The sequence below is a fragment of the Betta splendens genome, chromosome 2 (assembly GCF_900634795.4).
Source record: "Betta splendens chromosome 2, fBetSpl5.4, whole genome shotgun sequence".
NCBI lineage: Eukaryota > Metazoa > Chordata > Actinopteri > Anabantiformes > Osphronemidae > Betta > Betta splendens.
Genome location: NC_040882.2, coordinates 6,024,217 through 6,045,502, shown reverse-complemented (window position 1 = coordinate 6,045,502; position 21,286 = coordinate 6,024,217). Strand labels below are relative to the sequence as shown.

General features: G+C 46.8%; 2 protein-coding genes across 2 annotated transcripts; one reads left to right on the top strand and one right to left on the bottom strand.

Moving 5' to 3' along the window:
• Positions 1-5,154: 5,154 nt before the first annotated feature.
• xkr6a (XK, Kell blood group complex subunit-related family, member 6a) lies at positions 5,155-11,316 on the bottom strand. The gene is made up of 4 exons (XM_029142638.3): positions 9,941-11,316; positions 7,054-7,250; positions 6,136-6,553; positions 5,155-6,014 (listed from the first exon to the last, which is right to left on the bottom strand). Exons 1-4 carry the CDS (start codon positions 10,522-10,524, stop codon positions 5,510-5,512), a joined length of 1,704 nt encoding a protein of 567 aa, XP_028998471.1. The 5' UTR covers positions 10,525-11,316; the 3' UTR covers positions 5,155-5,509.
• A 103-nt stretch (positions 11,317-11,419) lies between these two features.
• On the top strand, positions 11,420-20,917 carry gckr (glucokinase (hexokinase 4) regulator). Its single transcript, XM_029142635.3, has 19 exons — positions 11,420-15,526; positions 15,683-15,832; positions 15,926-15,994; positions 16,062-16,130; positions 16,209-16,282; positions 16,357-16,423; positions 16,612-16,665; positions 16,762-16,856; positions 16,955-17,060; positions 17,171-17,289; positions 18,049-18,147; positions 18,267-18,364; positions 18,862-18,938; positions 19,596-19,692; positions 19,770-19,876; positions 19,944-20,021; positions 20,151-20,294; positions 20,528-20,662; positions 20,735-20,917. Exons 1-19 carry the CDS (start codon positions 15,497-15,499, stop codon positions 20,852-20,854), a joined length of 1,788 nt encoding a protein of 595 aa, XP_028998468.1. The 5' UTR covers positions 11,420-15,496; the 3' UTR covers positions 20,855-20,917.
• Positions 20,918-21,286: the final 369 nt, after the last annotated feature.

The window sequence follows — 21,286 nt, the reverse complement described above, 5'->3', positions numbered from 1 at the left end:
TCTAAGTCTTTGTCAACCCTCTACACCCAGTATGTGGAAAAGAAACGCAACACACATTTGAAAATAATTCATTTATATTCCTTTTATATTTTTTCCTCCATTGCAGTCACAACATTACAATGTAATAAAATGGTAAATATATAAATCAAACTCAGTACTGACACTCATACATTTCTGTATTGTGCTAAAAAAATCGAATGAACTGTACATGTTTTTATTTATACGTGTTTTACATTGTTAAAATCTGTAGTAACCTCTATGTAATGATCTTGTTTATTGTAAATCTCTTCACTGATAAATATACTTTATTTTTCAGGAGGTATTGTAACAAAAATAACACATTTCCTAACGCTGGCCACCTAGAGCCACTGAAAATATCATTTAACTCTTCCTCAGAATTTAAGGTTGTACGTTTGTGGACACAGAAAACACAGACAGACCAGTGACACAGAACCTATCGTCTCTTTTCCTCGGCTGTATTGTCTGCGCTTGGTCAGAAACATTCGGCGTGAATATAGGAACCCTCTTAAAAACTACAAGATTCCTGAAAGGAGGTTCTGTGGGCTGAAGCAGGAGCAGTTTGAACATGGTTGATGACGACAGCCATCGTGTCTGTAGTAAGTTGCTGTAGGCGGCGTTGGCCAGACAGCCTGCTCCCATTATTTACAACATGTGCTTCTCTCTTGATCGAGTTTGGAATTTGTGATTTCTGCCTAATTCTCATCTCAGGCAAATCATCTCCAGGAACCGTGTCCTGCTTGCAGAGCTAATATCACTGTGCTTATACTCAAGACAACACAATGGCACAGACTCCTACGAACACACAGTTTCCAGTCAGGCTGTATTTGTCTTCTCTCGTTTTACATTCTAGATATTTATAAGGAACATTTACTATCAGTACATTGGAACGGACCACCTAAGCAAACTCTTCAAACAGAATGCCAGTTAAATTACCAGAAAAGGTATTTACAATCAAAATGCAGACCACAAGAAAATCAAATCTACTTTTGCACATCGAAATCTCTGAAACTACGTTTTCTTTTTCTTTTTGTCTTTTTTCTAAGCTGAAGGACACAGTAGAAAGCATGACCCTGGCAAAATAAAAGCTCATGGTACATCTTATAGATACATCCACGTTCAGGTTCATTTGGAGCCTGCCCTGTGCTTACATAGTGTCCAGACCTGAGTCAAACCACTGCAATCCCTTCCACTTGTATTGTAGAATTTGTGCCTAGCAAACCAAACCTTCTAAAAAGAAAGGATTTTAAATTCCTTTGGACTTTATCTGGATCTGATTAAAAATTGGTCTGAGATCAGAAACAGTTTAGTGTGTGGCTAAATAAAACATAATGTGGCTTTTGCATATTTGGACCAAAGGAGTGAACTAAAGAAAATAAAAGTGTATAAAACATCTCGGACACACACTGTGGTTCCCACTCTTACATGCACATGTGGTCACACGCACCAACACACAGTCCAACCACAGGCCCCATATGCTCTGCAGGCCCCTAAAAGTGGGTCCAATGAAAAAAAATTAAATACATTTTCATGATTAGATGCACATTCCTCAGTCAGGAGGCTGCGTCCTCGCTCATATTCACATAACAAACTTACATGACACAGTTTCCTTCCCTCCAGACAAAATTCAATCTTGAAACAAAGAAAATAAAACTATAACAAAGTATCATCATGGTTTCTGCTGTGTTCACTTCATTGCAAAACTAAATAAAAAGGCTTAAAGTAATGACTCAACCAGGCAACACATACAATACAGTGATGTGGTATTTTAAAGGTTATCCAAGCCCAGAATCCTTCTGTTTGCTGCCTTGCATAGCTGTGGAGGTATAGCCATACAATGACACTGACTAGGTCTGAATGTCATACTGAGTGGGCCTGGCTAAGCTGCAGGCTTATTCAGGTAAAGGAAAAAAACGTTTCGCATGTAGCAGCATACTCAACTGTAGTGTCGTGATTTCTTTACAACTAAGTGATAAACGTGACCTAACACTGAATGGAGATACCTGCAGTTTGTTAATGAGGCTACAGTTGAGTGTGAATGCTAAACGCCAACGCTTTCCTAACAGGACGTTTTTGGTTGTCAGACCTGATTTGGTGGCGTTAACCCTGGAGCTATGGGTGCAAAAGGGAAAGGTCAGAGGTCAGTGCTGGGGAAAGGTGAGTGAAACACACTTCAAACCTTTTTTAAAACTTCTTATTCTAGGAGAGCATATACTTTCAGATGTAGGACATTCATGCAAAGATCCACAAGCACGGGTCTGTGAGCTAACATCGATGGCTTGACTGTGTTGTCTAAATGGCACATATTCAGTGTTTAGGAGTTTTCTTTTAATTCCTCTGCTGTGACACGCTGAACCTCAATGTACAGTACAGCGCGTGTCCGGATCAGAGTGTACCGAAAAGTAGCACCACCCTCCAAATGTTCATCATATCGCACATGACTCAGACAGCTTCAAGAAAAAAAAGAAAACATCCACCTCCACTCCCGTCGTGCGGATAAGGCATTGTAGCTTTTGATGTGTCACTCGGTTTCGCAGAGACAGAAGGTGTTGCTGTTTTTATGTACACTCTACACGAGGAGTCAGATTGACTGAACAGCACCACTCAGCCAGTCTGAACGTGAAACACTCATATTTGGCTAAATTCTACACTACAGTGACCACGACTTTACATAAAAACCACCCAGCTTCACTCAGTAGCACCATATGAATATTGTTCCCAAATTATACAGGGGTCAGGGGTCACTGGACATTAGTGTGTATGTGAATGTTCAAGTGGTGAGGTAGGGATGCATCCCATGTCGTTACACTACTTTTCAAGGTGTGTTTGCCTGTGAATACTAAGCATATCTCCCTGTCGTGGAGGAAAACCCCTGTGTGTGTGTGTGTGTGTGTGTGTGTGTGTGTGTGTGTGTGTGTGTGTGTGTGTGTGTGTGTGTGTGTGTGTGTGTGTGTGTGTGTGTGTGTGTATGAGCATGCACACTAAGCACATCTCCCCGCGTTGGAGACTTGCATAGCTTCTGCAGGACGGGAAGAGCAGTTGTCCATTTGGACGGAACCTTTGGCACAGCCTCGGCCGACAGCTGAAGGCAGTACGCAAGTTGCACCATAGAAGAGACAATCTGCCCTTATTGCACCATAAGTACATGTGTGTATATCTGCACCATACGAAGTGGGAGTAGCAGCCAATTGACTCATCGCTTGGCATGTGGCAACATATGAACATCAATGCTGCTGCTTCGGTTGAACGTTTGCACCTAATGAATCTAGTTTTGTTTTGCAGCAAATCAACCCATTAGTTTTTTTTTGTTTAAGTACACTAGCACCACGGAAAAGTAATGTAAGCCCTCTCCTAACTTGTTTAGGTCCTAAAGGGACAGTTCAACATTTTTTGTTAGTCTCTTTGTTACTTTATATGTTCAGTTTCCTACTGTACATAATTGTTAGTGGTCACATGATTTTAAATGATTTATGATTTTTCTTTAAATCTGTAGGCTTCTAAAATATATTAAACAAAAGCAGGAAAACTGTATTAAATGCAAATTCACCAAATTCTCACATTTAAGAAGCTGAAAATCGTCACCTGATTAATGATTTTAGCTCAAACATTCTTTAGATCCTAAGAGACCAAAACAAAAAACATGTTAAATTATCCCTTTTAACACTATTCATGTCCTTTCTGTTTCAACTGCTCATCCTGGACAGCAGCAGAAACAAGAAGTGTGTGTCTGTGTTCGTCTTTTGTAACGGCACTGTCAGAAATGGCTCGTGGCCGGGTTCCAGCCGCTCTACCCCTGTTGTAACCCGCGGTGTTAAGGCAGCCCCCTCGCGACATTAGACTTCAGGAGCAATGTTCCTGTCGACCGATGACTGATATCGTAACTCATTTGTTGTCGACTGCCAACGTAACAGCTTGGATCAGAGGAATAAACAAACAAAAAAATAAGTAATGAGCCATAAATCACAGCTCAGCCGTGGGCGGCTTTGGAGGAGTTGATGTTGGACACGGTACAAGAGAAGACAAGTCATCGGGAGGGTTGTGACGATTGAAGTCCCAAACTGTTTTATATCGGCTTCAGTGGCAGCACCCTGTTAGCGTGGGACCCACATGATTAAGACATTACACAGAGAAATGTAGTAGATTAAAAATAATTAGTCCTGCATTTGCATTTGTGATTTGTCATTTCTGACATTGTCTAGCCAGATCAAGCAAAACACCAACATGGTTCCTTTTGTAAAGCAACACCAGGTGCAGACATTTTTAAAAAGAAACCTCCCACAAGCTCTGAGCAAAGTGATGGAAATGATGGAGACCAGTCAGAACAACACATGTGCTTCACTGTGTCCCTTTCTGTGTGCTGGGAACATTCATACTATGTAAAAATAGATTCAAACTTTTAGTGGTCTGCTTTTATACTTTGTATATACTATACAATCATCAATCTGCTTATGATAAGTGTTGGAAAACTGGCCCACAATTACATTGATTCAGCTAATCAGCTGTAGCCTGGTTTCAAAGAGGTAAGAGGAATAAACACCTTGTGCTTGTGATTATCTTTAACTATTAACAAAGGCTGATTCTAATTTTCTTCATTTTTCTTTCCAAGTTAAGTTGAGACACTTTTAAGCCGTTGTTAAATTCAAAGCTACAGCATAGGTCAGCATAAACATGAAAAAGCTAAAAAGGCCAACAAGTAGTCACAGAATATAACTCCCCTGAACCGTTTCTGTTAAGACTTCTTGGTCCTGGGAAGGGGTTTAATAAATCTTAATCTAATCAACTTTGGCTGCATACAGTGGTTTGATTTTGTCAAATAAGAGACGTTTGAATGTTTGATGACACTACCCTCTGACTCCATCTTTCCCATCATGCTCTGCTTCTCTTCTTTAACTTTGTTAACCCCAAAAAACAACAACCTCATCTCCAACCGTTTTGTCCTTGAAGTACATAAAAATGTCCCTTCTGTACAAAAAGTATTTACACTACCTTTAGACTAGACTAACAACATCAAGTTCACAAACTCCTTTTAGTAAAGGTGACACTTGTTCTTTCTTTGTGTCTTTTTATTCTACTGAAACCCATGAACGTGTAAGCCACGCGACGTGAACAGCATGCAGTGGTCAAAGACTCTAGTGCCCGTTTTCTTTTTTTTTTTTTGGTTGTTTTGTTTTTTCTCTTCACAGAGGAGCACGGACGCAGGAAATTAAAGGGGTGAAATCAAATGAAGAGCTATTAGATGGCGAGGAATAGAGAGAGACAGAGGCGAGAAGAGATGGACTCGCGCCGAAGCAGCTTGTTGAGTCGTGGCCAAGTGACTTACAGGTCGTATATGACCACATGGAGTGTGAGTGTGCTTCAAAGTGGAACAGATTGCTTTGTGTCTGTGTGCTTATAGCAAGTGTGAATGTGTTTCTAGGTCTTCTCTACAATCTAAACATCCAGGTGAATATACGTCTTTTTATGTGCTTATGTGTCCTGACGTGTTTGTGTGTCAAAGTGAGGACTCGTACTGCAACAGTTCGTACAGTAGGGGGCCGTCGCGGTAGCGTATGCCCACGGCGGCCGGCGTTATGTACTGCAGGATGTTTATAGTCCTCCGCAGGCGCCTGTCTACGTAGTGGGCGTCCCAGGCTGGGTACCGCTTCCTGGGCATGTCGATTTTTATCAGCGGCCCGTCCGACTTGCACGGCGGGGGCGCCGACCTCACCTGAAAGACGGGGAGGCATGTCTCGGCCACGTCCTCCTCCGTCTGAGACTTGGGCATGTGAGCCGGGGTGGGCGGGGCGGTGGGCGGGGCCGACGGAGGAAGGGGCAGGCCCCAGAGCAGCTGGGCGCAGCAGGAGGAGGCGGGGCTCGGCTGGAGATGGGCGGTGGCAGGGTGCAGGAAGCCGTAGTAAAGCAGCATCACCAGGACGCCCCCCGCAAACGTCAGGTAGACGCTACACAGGGCTGGGACGGCGTAGGAGTCGGTCAGCAGGGGGTCCCTGTACGCATACCTGCAGGACAGACGGGCTCAGATTAAGTCAGCGTTAAAAGAAGCGGGCTGTATTCTCCCCAGGGAGGAGCCCAGAGTCAAAGACAATACTAATGACACCTGAGCTACTTGAACCCACTCACCACAGCCCAGTGAGGATGGTGTTCTCGGCCAGAACCACAGTGTAGTACGCCACCATTCTGTAGCGCGTGCGTCCCTCCTTCACGTTAAACCAGCAGAAGATGTAGACGATGCCAACCACCATGTTGAAGAGCACCTCCTCCCACTTGGACATGCAGAAGTCGGTGCCTCCGTGCACCACCCAGAAGGCCATGGCGCACCAGTGGACCACCACGAAGATGCCGAAATAGATGTGGAAGAGGGAGGCGAAGAGGGCGAGCGAGAGGACGCGGGACGAGATGGTGAAGAGGCGCCAGAAGAGGTGCAGCAGCGCGCCGCGGTAGCTCATGCTGCGCTGGTCGTCGCGAGAGTCCCGCAGCAGTTTGTGGTAGGAGGCCAGAACCCAGGCGAGAGACAGGAGGGAGGCAAGGGAGGAGATGCCTACAGGGGAAGAGTACAGATGAGTCAAAGGGTGGACGAAGTGAAGCGAGGTGGATGAGTTAGCTGCTCATGTTCAGAGTCAAACAATCAGTCTCAAATACAAAGTTGACTTTAATGCCTCAGCTGATGTGTGCATCCGCCCCCTGTACTAGTCACATATCTGCATTAAAGTGAAAGGTGTCCCAAAAGTGTGGCGTGATGGGGATGAATAACACCAGTGGGCGGCCGCCTGGATGATGCATATCCTGGATGATTAAGGAGGAGGAGGCTGGTGGACTTTAGCTATCACGTCCTCCGATCGTGCCTGTTTTTTTCTGACACTACCTGAACAAAAGACACTGTGTGAAAATCCAACAGCAGCACCATCTGCAGCCTCAAATTACAGAGCACCGTGTGCGTAAGTGGCTAATTACTGTTTGTGCGGCTGATTTGTTCGTGCTTTGTGGGCCGTATGAAAACACGGCGTTGCGTTGAAGCCACGGGATCTGTGGTCCACTCACACTGCAGCGTCTCAGCCCGGTTCTCCTGGATCATGATGCAGAGCTGCAGAACCAGCTGGGGAGCGGACTCCAGGAAGGTCTCCAGCAGCCGCAGCATGTTGACGTCTGCGTACTCGAACATCATGGCCCAGTACCAGCGCCGCTGGTGTTCCTTCTGCCGCCGTGACATCACACCTAGGTAAAGCGTCCTGATGTACCTGCAGGGGGTATGAATGCTAATTAATAACAATCATATACTATAATATACATCATTCACATGCTATGTCTAACTCTTCAAAAGGACTCATCATATATGACTGAATTCAGATCATCTTTGTTTTTAGTTACAGTAGTTAGACTAATAAAACTATAGTTACATGTTTAAACACAGCAACAAATCAAAGAGTCATGTGATGAATAATTAATAAAAACAATTCTGTGATGTCTTCATGCATATTGTAATGATAAAACAATGTCACATCTTGTTTGATTCAAGAGATTCGCGATTCATTAAATTTTTAAATTTCATCAAAATATACTGTAGTTTTTCTGACCGCTCAGTGCGAATTTTACTAAATTTTTAATACATACACAATTTAGTCAGTTCTGATCAAATCTCACAAGCAATTTATTACCATCCAACAAATATTATGGGAATGCTAGATCGTAAGGAGTACTCGCACCCTCCCACCAGCACCAAGACTCAAACCTGTAGCCACTGGGTAAACTGAGCATGTCTCACAGGAACATTATATGAAAATACATTAACATAAGCTATAAATACTGTGTTTACTGGTCTCTAATGTGAGCTGGTTGTAAACAAACAGCCGTGACATGATTGTGATCCATACATAGAGTCGATTTCTAGAACTGTTACACTACAGTAGGCGTGGGTGGGATGTGGGCAGTGATTTCAATTAAAACTGCCTCAGGGAAATCGTGTGTGTGTGTGTGTGTGTGTGTGTGTGTGTGTGTGTGTGTGTGTGTGTGTGTGTGTGTGTGTGTGTGTGTGTGTGTATACGTACGTCGCTGCATGCGTGTGCGTGCTCGCGCTGCTTCATCATGCGTGTGCGGCCGTTGCAGCCATCTCGTTTGGAACATACACGCCTGATTCACGTAGCATAAATATTGCAGCACCCATAAGAGGACGCCTTCACGTCATGTGCGTGTTTGTTTCCACGCAGGTCATTTAAAGCTAAACTATGGACTGTGTAGCTTCAAAATAAGATGCAAACGCCAACATGCTGTTTGTCCTTGACTCAAGAACAATGACGGGTAGCGAAGCAGCGTGATTTGCCTGGCTTTAGAAAAACATCTGTAAACTGGGACTGCTCTCATTTACATTCAGGTCAGGGGTTGAAGAGCCCTGGCAGCTGTTTAATATCATGTTTCACACCACATGCAACAAATACAGTAGCGCTGCCTCCCCACCACTCTCACTTCTCCATTTCCTTCTACCCTCTTTCCTGTCTCCTTCCTGTCCTCCCCCCACTCTACTTCCATTGTGCCTGTGAAGCCTCCCTCCCTCTCTCCACAGCCTCTCCATTGCTCTAATCTGTCTCAATCAGGTTGTACCATTTCCTCAGCTACAAACTACCCCCCATTCCCAGCCATTCTTCTTCTCCTTGCTCCTTCTCCTCCGTGTCCTCCAGGTGGGGCAGTCCATTGTGCAAACTGAGGGGGGGTGATCACCGGGTGGGGTGGCTGGAGGTGCAGGAGTGATGTGTGCGTTTAAATGTGTGGGGGTTGGTTTAACCCTACAAACACAGAGACACTGAACCAGAGGAGCTGAGTAGCACATATACACACTCATTCATCACTCTCTCCCTGCCTCCCGCCCAGAGGCAAGTGGACACCATTAAGGAGTCTTCCCGGACTGAGGGATGGGGAGGGAGAGTGTCCTTGTATAGAAAGCTAAGAGGCTGTAGACCAGCTAGCGCACCCCTCTACGGTATATGTGTTGCTGCTCGTGCTGTCTACGCTACACGCACATGAAGCAAAGAGCAAGAAAAAGAACCCAGAGTTCCAAAAGAAAGCTGTGTGCTCTTGAGCAAAACAGTGTGTACAGTACTGTATGTGTGTCTCTATGTATCTCTGCCAGCGCTTTTAGCACCACAGTTAGCAGCTACTCTTGTCAAACTGTGTGTGTGTGTGTGTGTGTGTGTGTGTGTGTGTGTGTGTGTGTGTGTGTGTGTGTGTGTGTGTGTGTGTGTGTGTGTGTGTGTGTGTGTGACAGACAGAGTGGCATAGCGAGAGGGAGAGGGCTCTGCCAGGAGCACAGATGCTTCTTGTCTTTGTACTCTCCACGCCTGCTGACACTCATGGGCAGAGCCGTGACACCGTTTTTCCACTGGTCACACACGCTGACACGAGCGGCTGCACGCGCTCACACACACATGTTTGAATAAACGCGCACACGCGCTGATCTGTGACTCTGTGAATAAGCCTGACTGAGTCGCTGTCCGTGGTGCTGAACGCAGTTTCGGGACCGCACACACTTCTCTGCGGCTGTTAGTAACTGTGACCTGCAGCCTCACGTTTTGCCCTTTTAAACTCTTTGAGACTTTGGGTGAGTTAACTTTTTCATAAGGTCACCCAAGAATGAATACAAAGCCCAAAAAGTTACACGTGTCTGTGGAAGCAGGACCATTGCCTCTCTGAACGTCTGAATGAATCTCCCTCTATCGCTGCCAGATACCAACTGAAGCAGAAGGTCATGGAGGGTCTTTCCATTTCCTGCCTGTCAGCCTGAAGCACGCTTTCCTCTCCTCTGCCTTCACTGAGTGGACATGCCTCCACCCATTAGCAGCGCTACAGTAAGTGTGCGTTAGAGGAGTTTGTAGAGAAGCGGTTGCTGATGAGTGAGGACTTTGTGTGTTTTTTTTTTTTTTGTCTGTCTGTCTCCTACCTCCACACTTGTCCCAGCTGCAGGATGTGAATGGTGGCCTGCCACAGCCAGATGGTGGCCAGCTGCAGGCGGTCCCTGCCGGGGTACAGGCAGCCCAGCGCCACCGCGCCCCGCTTCGTCAGCCCCTCCACCTCCCCCAGCCCCCCGCCCGTGTAGTCCTGCACGAACCAGCGGAAGCTCAGAATCTGCACCAGGACCGAAGGCACCAGCACGAAGAAGAGCGTGAGGCCGAACCAGAGGTAGTCCTGCCGCTGGTAGTAGTCCAGCGCCAGGCACAGGTCCGTGCCGACGTCCCAGAAGAACACGAGGAGGGCGAGGACGATCCAGAGGCAGTCCAGCCACAGCTGCTCCCGAGGCGGGCAGTGAGTCTCGCGCACGCCGGCCCCTCCGACGGGCTGCCCCCCGCCGAGCAGCGAGCCGAGGCAGGCGGAGCGGCAGCCCCAGTAGCAGGCGGACGAGCGGCAGCACTGGCAGATGTGGATCGCGGCAGAGTCCAGGGGCTCCTCGGCGTCAACGTCGTACAGCTGGGCGAAGCCGCCGCCGCACCCGACCCCGGCTTTGCCGCCGTCCGACTGCGCGGCCATGTTCCCCTTCCCGCTCCTGCCCTCCTGTGAAACGCACGACAACCGCACCGTGGTGCTTTCTCGCGGGGCGCGGATGCCACGTCACTTCCCAGATACCTGCTGCCTCCTTCCCTCTCGCGCCGCGGCGACTGCTGTGTCTCTTTCCCGCCCGGGGCGCGAGGAGCCATCAGAGCCGGCGGCCGCGCGACTGCGGCTCCTGTTCCTCCCCGACGGCTCGAGCCAACGCCGCTGGGCGCTCGCGCGCGGCGGCAGCGGGGGACTCCGTCGTAGCTCTAGTCCAGAAGCCCTGCATCATCCCGTCCTGCGCGCGCGGTCATCTAGGGCGACGGGAGGCTATGACGTAATGCATCTCCCACCGCTCTTAAGACGTTTGAGTGAGTGTGTGTGGACCTGTGTGTGCGTAGGGGCGCGTGCACCGGACACGAGCCTCTCCTCCCCGACCGCGGCGCGTGACAAATCCTCCCCCCTCAGTCAAGCACCGGACCCGGACTCCCGCCGCTCGTGCGACCCGGCATCCGCTGCAGCCGCCGTCCGCGCCGCTCTGCTCGTTACCGCAGCTCCCGTTTACCCGCTCTCCGCGTTCTCTCTCGCACTCTCACTCCGCCCTCTACCGGATAACGACTCCAAACCCCGAATCCACATCTGCACGCGGGTACGCGCGCGTGCACACGCGACGAAGTACAGAGCGTCGTGCGGTCGCCCACCGCGCTGCGAGAGAACAGGGCGGTCGTTGTCCAGCGAAAACAGCAAGTTTCCTCAGCAGAAAGAGGACAAATAGGATTTCACCCAGTTCACCCACCAACCGTTACCTCTTCTTCTTCCAGCCATTCACTCTGTCATCTTTCCCTCATCATCCCACAAGTGGGCTGACTCCTCGCTCCCTGCAGCCTAATCAGCAGGAACATATGTCCGTGTGATCCAGCAGGGAGTCAGAGAGGGAGGATTTAGGGACGCGAGACGCTGCAGGACGCTGTGTGCGTGAGACCCAAAGGCTGGAACAGGAGGAGGGCTGGATTTAGGATGAAGACAGTGAGAGGATAAGTCAAAGGTTGAGGAATTGCTACAGAAATGAAAAAGGGTGTGTCGAACATGTTAGTTATGGTCAGAGGAATTACTGGGAATGCTGCTGGTCAGGAAGGAATCTAATAAAAAAGACGGGGTTAAATGAGGGAGTATTTTAAAAGGCACATTCTGTATTTCTTTATTCTGTTTCTCTAATGATACCACTTTAATATAAATACAGCCACCATTTTCATTGAATTATGTTAAAGTCCACCATTTCAGACACTTACTGCACAATCCAAACACACACACACACACACACACACACACACACACACACACATGTGCGTCTTTCTGTAGCTGTAAGGACAATCATTAAAATAATGCAGCCCCATTCCTAACATTACATAACCTGAACCTGATTCTAACATTCACTCTAAAATCAAGTCTTCACATAATGTAACCATGGTATTATTTTATTCACAATGTGTCTATACAGTACGACAATCAATATACACACACACACTTAGACACTTTACACTCATTCCCAGAAACATGTTGATGTGCGAGCACTTTCTCCCTGTCTCTGTCCATTGGAGATTAGCCTTTCCGTTGTCATGGCGACCATGATTGTGCAGCTGAAGGACAGGGGGAGTAGATGGTGGTAAAACGGTGTGTGCGTTTGCGTGCGTTTGTGTGTCAGCGTGAGACAATCCGAGTGAGTGACAGCCAGGCTGGAGGTATTCAGCCTCAGCTCCGAGTGTGGGCTACTTTCCCTGTCACCTTGACTTAAGACTAATTACAGCAGATCTGAGAGAAATGCACAGATGAATGACTGGAACACCTGCAGATACATGTGTCAGCAGAGACGCATACAGAAAGTGCAATGAGAAACGCTCAGACAAAGTCAAGGTTAGATCTACTCACACTAAGCAACACCTGAACAAACTCAGGTTATCCAAAAATAAAACATGTGCAGTAAAAAAGTCTCATTTCATACGTCACTGGCATAAAAGAGTTCAAAAGTTGCAACTGCAGCTGCACCCTCCACTTTACAGTATTTATCCAAATGAATTAGCAAAAGCGCCAGAGGACACGAGATCAAATGCTTCTTGTGAGCTGGTGATTTGGTCACGCTGTTCAAGATAAAACAGCGAAGGCAGCGGCAGCTCCTGGATCAGCAGTAAACCTCGAAAGATCAAAACAGCGGCCGTGTGTGTGAGTTGATAGGAATCTGGAAGCCACAAAATGAGACTTTTAATCTGGCCGTGAGTGGGGACGAAGCGAGATACGGTGTAGATGTAATTAGACAAGACAAATGTGACGCTGGTGAAGCTTCTCTGGTGCCAACGTGTGTGCAGCTCTGCCCAGAGTTCAGAGACGAGACGTAAAAGCAAACGAGGCAAACAAGGATAGAGAGTTTGTGTAACTGGAGCTTTATTTGGCTCCACACAGAGACCACACAACTGAAGATAACGTGAGCACAGCAGGAATAAGGACTGGGAAGGAAAACCGTCCAAACAGAATCTGACAGGAAAAAAAACCCAGATGACGTCACATACACCATATACACAGACAACCGCTGTCACTCACACCTATGGACGAAACAGTTCTAACCAAGTGCACATTTTTGGACTGTTGGAAACCAGAGAACCTGGAGGACACGCACAGAGACACGGGGAGAACATGGAACTTCCACACAGAAAGGAATTTGAAGACCAAAAGTGGCAAATTCATCAGATGCCACAATGTAAAACTCAAGTCCAATGCGCAGCCCACTGTCTTCAGTCATTAATTAATGAATGAAATGGTGCAGCAGCAAAATGTGTGAATCTTCATAAGAACCACTGCTGAGGAGAGGAAACAGATTTGATGTATAAGTCACCTTCATTAACGGAGCTTTAAATGAGTTTGTTTGAAGTTGATTCATGTCAGACAGAAAACGAGTGCGGAGCTGAAAACAGCACAAAGGACGTCTCCTTCCTGCTCCAGCGTGAATGAACCAACCATTTTCTCTTCCAGGCTTTTATGATTGATTTTGAGGGGAAGTGCTTAAGAGTTGATGACTTTCTTGCTCCTTTGGGAGGGATTTTCTAAAAAAAAAAGGAAATAGGCTGAGAATGAGTAGGATGTAAAAGAGTGTAGTGGCTTTGTCCAAACTGCGCTGAAACAGTAGCTCTCAGAAACGCTGAGCAACGACAACAGCAAAGCAGTTCATTACTGATAAAGGAGTTGAGGCGCGGTGGGAAGAGGCTGCAGCCGCGTCACCGGTGGCAGCGAGTTCAGCTTGTAAAAAATGCAGCAGGGCTTCTTTGTCGCTTTGAGTCGGCACAGACACACAGGCTGAGCTAAAGCAGGCGTTTTTAAAGAGCTGCTGTATTGGTTTGAAAGTCAAAACCAGGAACAGAGCCAGGATGACGATGATGATGATGATGATGATGATGATGATGATGATGATGATGATGATGATGATGATGATGATGATGATGATGATGATGATGATGATGATGATGATGATGATGATGATGATGATGAGCATGAAGGCTGCCATGATGTCCTGTGAAACTCTGCCTCTTCATCATCTGCTGTCACTGGGATAAAAGGATGATGCTGCAGGTTAAGTGATGACTCAGCTCCGGTCAACCAGTCAACCTTTAGGACTTTTAAATATAATAGTTTCAGTATTTAAAATAAGAACCTGGACCGTTTTCTGTCATCTATCAAATTAAAACAAATCAAACATGCATCTCACTTGATCGCTTCGATTTAATTAGATTTTAGTTAGATGAAGCAGCAGCACAAACACATAACATATGCAGCACGTCAGACGTGATCAACACCAGCGTGACCTCGTCTGTTTGGTGTAAGAAATTCTGGTTTTCCCCAAAACTCCAATGACAGAAATGCTTTTGAGCAACTTCCATCAAGTTCGACTTTTTCTTGGTGTTTTTTTAACACTTGCTGAGTCATTAGCAGCTCCCACACACTCAGCATGTTTATCCTGCCTTCCTCAAAGGCGATGGCTCCAGTTATTCGTCTGTCTTTCACTGTTTCCAGCTGTGGTCACAGAAAATGGCCAGACTGCCCAAACTGACCACTGGAAAGGGTTTAAAAGAAGCAGACGAAGCGTATTTATATATAATTTCTACCAAAAATAGAAGCTGAGAACTGTATTTGCAGATCAGTAAAGACTGAAACGTGGCAGTGGATCGACTCAGACAGGTGAACACTGAACATCTGACCAGCGTGAGCCAGTAACAAGTAGTTCTTCTGAACTCTGTGTAGGACTGGGTGTTGAGTTATGACTCAGCAGAGTCACAGGCAACAGAGTGAGCAAATTGGTCTTGTTTGCGCTAATCAGACGAGGATGCGCGAGGAGAAATAACATCAGTCTTGCGTTGTGTGGTTAAAAATAATCTCCAGAGCTGCTGTGTCACTGAGCAGCTTCTGGGAAAGCGCGGTGGGAGTTTGGAGGAGCGAGACGCGGTGTGAGCGAGTCCACGGAACGTGAGGAAATGTATCAGACGCCACAATCTGCTCGGGTGTAAATACGCTGCTGAGAGAAGCAGTCGGAGCCGCGCTGCACTGTAGGTTAATAGCCTGCTTCCAAAAGACGGCGCTAATTCCACCGATGGAGCGCTTTATTTACTGCGAGCCAACAGGCTCGGAGCTAGGATCAGGGATAATTAACATAAAATACAATCTGTCTCATGCTGAATTTCCCGTGTGAGCTCCGTATTCATTCATTTGTGCTGTGGAACAGCACAAACTGTTGCTGTTCTGTGTTGTTCCTACTATGTTGTTACTCTGGGCCTTTATGTGTTAGAGGAAAATCCGTGACGCCTCAGTCTCAAAGGTCCAGACGTGAACTTTGTCACTACAGATAAAGCAAAGTGCTTTATGGGTTTCATTTTAAATCCTTACAGACAACAGGGAGACACAAACTGGGTTTGTCGGAGCAGACGGCACAATGGAGGGGTCCACTCTCCATGAATGGGAGGTAACGACAGTTCGTCGTATGGGAATAGTTTTTGAATCTCATGCTGCACCTGCAGCCGTCAGCTGGTTAGCTTCTCTCAGCATGAGGACTGAAATCTGAGCCATTTGCTGTAGCTGTGAGTATTGTGACTATTGGTGTTGTTATTTTGTGTCTTAGTCTCCAGACTATGAACCCACGCTTCCTGTTTCGGAGAAGTCGAACCCCCTGACGCGCGACATCGACCGCGCCTCAGCATCCTCCATAGTGAAGATGTTGGAGGCGTGCGATGGGCAGATGTTCCAGGAAGCAGCAGCTGGCGCCTACCAGGTAAATGCCAGCAGCCGTGAGTGTTGAGCAGAGGGTCAAGTGTCTCTGTCAGGTCTCGTTTGGACCAAATCGTAACATACTGCACGTTTTCAGCGACTTTTGAGTGACGAAGTGGTGAAAAGCATGAAGGCGGTGGCGAAGAGGGTGGAGCTGATTCTGAAGGTGAGGTCTGAGTCTTTGTCTCCGTTTGGAGGTCAGGTCTGAGGTCAGTCTGTGTTTGCTGTCACAGGATCCTGAGCACAGCCTGGTTGTAGTGAGCGGCTGTGGGACGTCTGGTCGACTGGCTTTCATCACCACGGTAACAGCTGCAACATGAAGTAACTGCTATAAAGCATCCTTCAACCGCTGCATGTTTTGTGCGTGTTGTGTCTTTTAGTCGAGCTTCAACGCAGAGCTGAGAAGACTGAAGCAGAGTCCAGTATATTCATACATCATTGCAGGAGGGGACCGGTAGGACTCCACCTTTTCATGTGTGGGATTTTATAAATGCAAACCCAAAGTTTACTTCTCTCTCATTTCATCAGAGCACTGTTTTCCTCCCAAGAAGCTCCTGAAGACGATCCCAGACTGGGCGAGCTCAGTCTGAAGAAGGTGTGTGTGTGTGTGTGTGTGTGTGTGTGTGTGTGTGTGTGTGTGTGTGTGTGTGTGTGTGTGTGTGCGTGCGTGCGTGCGTGCGTGCGTGCGTGCGTGCGTGCGTGCGTGCGTGCGTGCGTGCGTGCGTGCGTGTGTGTGTGTGTGTTCTTACCACCTTATGAGTGTATGCTGTTGATGCCCTGCAGGTGTGTGAGGGAAAGAAGCGGGTGTTGTTCATCGGTATTTCCTGTGGACTCTCTGTAAGTCACATGAGCCACCATCTGAACAGTGTGTAGGATAAAGAGTTACACCAGGTCCAACCTCAGGTGTGTGCGTGTTTGATTTCCGGTCTCCAGGCTCCTTTTGTGGCAGCTCAGTTGGACTTCTGCTTACAGAGGCCTGAGGTTTACACGCCGGTGCTCATCGGCTTCAATCCTGCACATCAGGCCAGGTGTGTGAGTGTTTACAGTCTCTCATCCGCATGGATGTGTAGGTAAAAGATGTCCTCTTGGGTTTTTAACATTAAAAGTATATTTTTTACATGCACAGGAACGAGGCAATACCAGGCTGCTCGTTCACTTTCCACAGTGTGGTGCAGAGGATGCAGCAGCTCTCTGAAAGGCAAATGGCCTTCGTCATCAACCCGGCAGTCGGGGTACCCATCATCACTTGGTCTTAGTCAGTAGCTGCGGTTTGTATTTGGGTCAAGTATGAAAAATCGGTTGTGAGAAAGCCGTGCGACTGTGACTGTGTGCGTCTGTTCAGCCGGAAGCCATCAGCGGCTCCTCCAGGATGAAGGGAGGCAGCGCCACCAAGGTTCTCCTGGAGGTCGTGTTGTCTGCGGCGCACGCTGCCGCCTTCTCAGCCGCACCCGTGACGCACAAGTAGGACTGGCTGCATGCACAGCACTGTGTCTCATGCATGGTTCCTAAGTGGATAAATACTTTATTAAATCCAGATACAGAGCAGATGAGTGGACCTGACGTCCTGCTGCTTTTAAAAAATCTGTTTTATATCACAGAGCATCTTTGCCTGACAGCTCTCCTTCGATACTAACAATATTCAGTAGATATAATATATAAATAGTAACATAGAGACAAATACACACATACGCTGTACCTGACAGTAGATCCTAGTAAACCTGCATTCCATCTGCACTGATCCTCAGCCCTGACCTGAGGGAACATGGCAGCACCGTGTCCGTGCACCCAGAGGATCAACATTCAGCTTCTTAAGTGCTTGTTTGTGTTGACCAATATGCAGCCAAGTGTCTCTGATGTCTGCGTGAGCGATCTGTGTGTGTGTCGGACATGCTTTTCGCATTAGCAGGCATCTGTTCATGTGGCCGTACTCCCACGTGTACGAGCAGCATCGTTAGTGATAATGTGGCTACAGAAGAAGGCATTCATTCGCTTTCCTATTAGACTATTTACCTCCTGTTCTTCATTTTAAGCTGACATCCTGACAGAATGTGTCTATAATAGCGAAGTAACAGGAGCATAACTGTTGTGTCTTGCTGACCTCTAGAGGTTATTGCATGAAAGAAAGGAAAGAAAGAAAATCCTGTGTTTTTAGACATTTTGTATATGGTATAAAAGGTTGTACATTACAAACTTATCGAAAAAAATGTGCTTTTCCAACAGCGGCATCCTGCAGCACATGAGGACATACAAAACCACTGTGGATGCTACCTATGCTCAGAGCTCGGGGATTAGTAAACTGGTGGAAGAAGCAGGACAGAGGTGAAGCGTTTTACTGCATCCATGATTTTTTTCAATGACATTTCCCAAGATGTTTTATTAATGTGTAAAGTTGTCCCATTGGAGCTAATTCTGAATTCCATGAGTTCTATGTGCTTCAGTTTGCGGTGCGGGAGGTCTGTGTGTTACTTGGGATGGGCCTCACTGGCTCTTCTGGGCCTGATCGATGCCAGCGAGTGTAACCCCACATTCGGAGCCGGTAAGTGCTGTGCACTCATTAGCAAAGCAGTGAATAAATAAGATATATGATATAAGCCAGTCTGCACTAGAATATACACTATATATGTGTAAGGTGGGGCCTGGGATTTCTTTTAAGAAACACATCACACTAAGACGTGAGGCAGGACACATGGGCGGAGACATGTCGGCCTCACTACAAAAGCCCCAAGAAACCAGTGGCCAACCACAACATACACCACAGTAAAAATGATCCTTGAGATGCCTGGTTACAAGTTGAAGACCAAGCATAAGGAGCAGTGTCGTCCATGAAGGAAAACGTTGGAGGAACAAATCACAGAAGTTACTGTAGCTAGAACTGTCTAAGAGAGACAGATGTTAGAAGAGTAAACAAGATGTTCTCCACTGAGCCATCCAGAAGACACTGTGTGTGTGTGTGTGTGTGTGTGTGTGTGTGTGTGTGTGTGTGTGTGTGTGTGTGTGTGTGTGTGTGTGTGTGTGTGTGTGTGTGTGTCTCAGCCTACAAAGATGTGCGAGGCTTCATCAGCGGAGGCTACAGGGAGCTGAACAACAATGACGGGCCACTAACTTCACTGGTGAGTTAATCAACATCTGTTTAATTAAAATGGATAAATGTAGATGAATTAATAATTGTGAAGGGGAACAAATGCTTTCTTTTGCGTTTCACCGTTTCATTGTGTGTAACAATGACAAACTGGCTGCTCTGATCTGATGGAGCAGTATTAATAGCATTGATACTCAGAGCATGGGAGCTACAGACTTTTAAGAAATCTAAAAACACTCACAAAATATTTACATGTGTGAAAAGTCCAATTAAAAGAACATTCCAGCTCTCATTTTAAAATAATGTATTGAGTCTCATGCAGATTCACCCAGAGCAGGATTAATGCACCCTGCTGCACCTGCTTTACTAAAAACACTTGTACTTAACACCAACATTCAATTAATCAGCTCTAATCGGTTTCATTACATTACTGGTCAGGTTTTTTAATTAGCTCCTCACCACTGGATCCACCTGCAGGCTCAGGCTCTACATTCCCACATGTGGTGAGTAATTACTGTCTGAGCCTGCTGTGCTGGGTTTTAGTCTGAGCAATGACAAGGCCAAAGGTTAGAGGTCAGTCATATCTGTGGACGGATCCTGCAGTTGGTGATCAGTTATAAACTTGAACCGCCTGCTGTAGTTTTCTGTAGAAATAACATGCTTTGTTCTATCAATGTGTATCTTGCAGGGCCCTGGGTTTGACATAGCACATGATGATTTCCTGCGCTTCGTTCTGCCTGATTTGAACGACAGGGACACTGTTGTACTTTTCTACACACACTCGGGTGAGACAACGTTTCTGTTCATGTTTTGAGTCCACCCAGATGAAATCAGCACGTGTCCTAAAAGCTTCTCCCCACAGACGATATCAGTGAGGTGGTGACATTGGCAAGAAGAGTGAGAGAAAAGACGTGTAACCTCCACGCTGTGTATCATCACACTGATGGAGATGGAGCTTCCGTATTACAGGTGCCTATCTGTTCATCCGTCCGTCTATCTGGATACCTTTCATCATCCATCCATCATTATTTGACAGGATGACATCAGCAGCCTGTGTTTATCTGTGGTACAATTCACTTGGTCGTCACTTGCTTCTGAGCAAATACTTCACAAGGTACAACACACACACACACACACACACACACACACACACACACACACACACACACACACACACACACACACACAGTGAATCGCTGCAGAATGAATTACCTTTACTCTCATATTTGTCCTCGTCACTCAGCAGTGGGAGCTGTCCACTAAGCTGGTGCTGAACGCTGTGAGCACTGGCGCTCACATTCTAAAGGGGAAGATTTACCAGAACCACATGATCGATGTGCAGGTCACCAACAGCAAACTGTACCACAGAGCCACTTGTTTGCTTCAGGTATAAAATTAAACCATTTGACTTTATGTCTTTGACTATGAATTTATGGATATTGCTACATTTTCCATTTGCCACTCAGTAATTGTGCTCTGTTGGACCCAGATGTTCTGTACTACATCGGTTAGTTTGTATTAATGTGATGAAAAACAACTTAGTGTAGTTTCTTACATGAACTCATATAGTGATGCTTCATATTAAACAAATAAATACACCTATACACATACACCCTTCAGAGGCTTTCTGCTCGTCCTGAATCCCAGTGTGAGGAGGCTCTTTTGAAGGCTATCTACCAAGTGGATGAGGTGTCAGTGGACATTGCATCCTGTGACATAATCTCACACACACTGGTTGCCAGGACCAGGAGCCAGGTAAGAAGGCAGTGATGTGCATGGGATAGGTGATGGAGGAAGCTGTACTACAGTGTCTGTCTCTATGTGCAGGTGGTCCCTGTGGCGTTGGTTTGTCTGATGACCGGATGCTCGCTCATGGAGGCAAAGTCTGTTTTGGAGCAGCAGCCGGTCGTCAGGGAGGCTGTGGCTCTTCTGTTTGATGCTGCATGAGAGCAAACAGAGCCACTGCACACACACAAGCTATTTCTATATTAAAGCTATGCTTAGTTTCTCGCTCAGAGGTCAGATTTTTGTGTCTGGTTTTACATTCAATGTGTAAATTTCACTCTCTGTACTGTATGAGGTCCACACTCAATTGGGTTTAGCAGCATGATGTAAGTCAGCCTCAATCCCTCCCCAGCTAAACACACACACACACACACACACACACACACACACACACACACACACACACACACACACACACACACACACACACACACACACAGGAGCTGGATTAGTTTGACGTATCAGTGTATCTTGAGAGATGTTGAGCAGCTTTGGAGCAGAGCCAAACACATTAGGGACGCACAGAGCAAAGACAGGCCAGGAAGGTGAAGTTCACAGCAGAGCTGGTCAGAGCATTCGCTTACACAGTAAGTG

Coding starts and splice junctions, on each gene's coding strand:
- xkr6a (XM_029142638.3), bottom strand. CDS start 10,524: ATGGCCGCGCAGTCGGACGGCGGCAAAGCCGGGGTCGGGTGCGGCGGC. Junction 7,251..9,940: donor CAGCTGGGACAAGTGTGGAG/GTAGGAGACAGA, acceptor TACCCCCTGCAG/GTACATCAGGACGCTTTACC. Junction 6,554..7,053: donor CCGGGCTGAGACGCTGCAGT/GTGAGTGGACCA, acceptor CTTCCCCTGTAG/GCATCTCCTCCCTTGCCTCC.
- gckr (XM_029142635.3), top strand. CDS start 15,497: ATGGAGGGGTCCACTCTCCATGAATGGGAG. Junction 15,995..16,061: donor GGGTGGAGCTGATTCTGAAG/GTGAGGTCTGAG, acceptor TTGCTGTCACAG/GATCCTGAGCACAGCCTGGT. Junction 16,424..16,611: donor GCGAGCTCAGTCTGAAGAAG/GTGTGTGTGTGT, acceptor GATGCCCTGCAG/GTGTGTGAGGGAAAGAAGCG.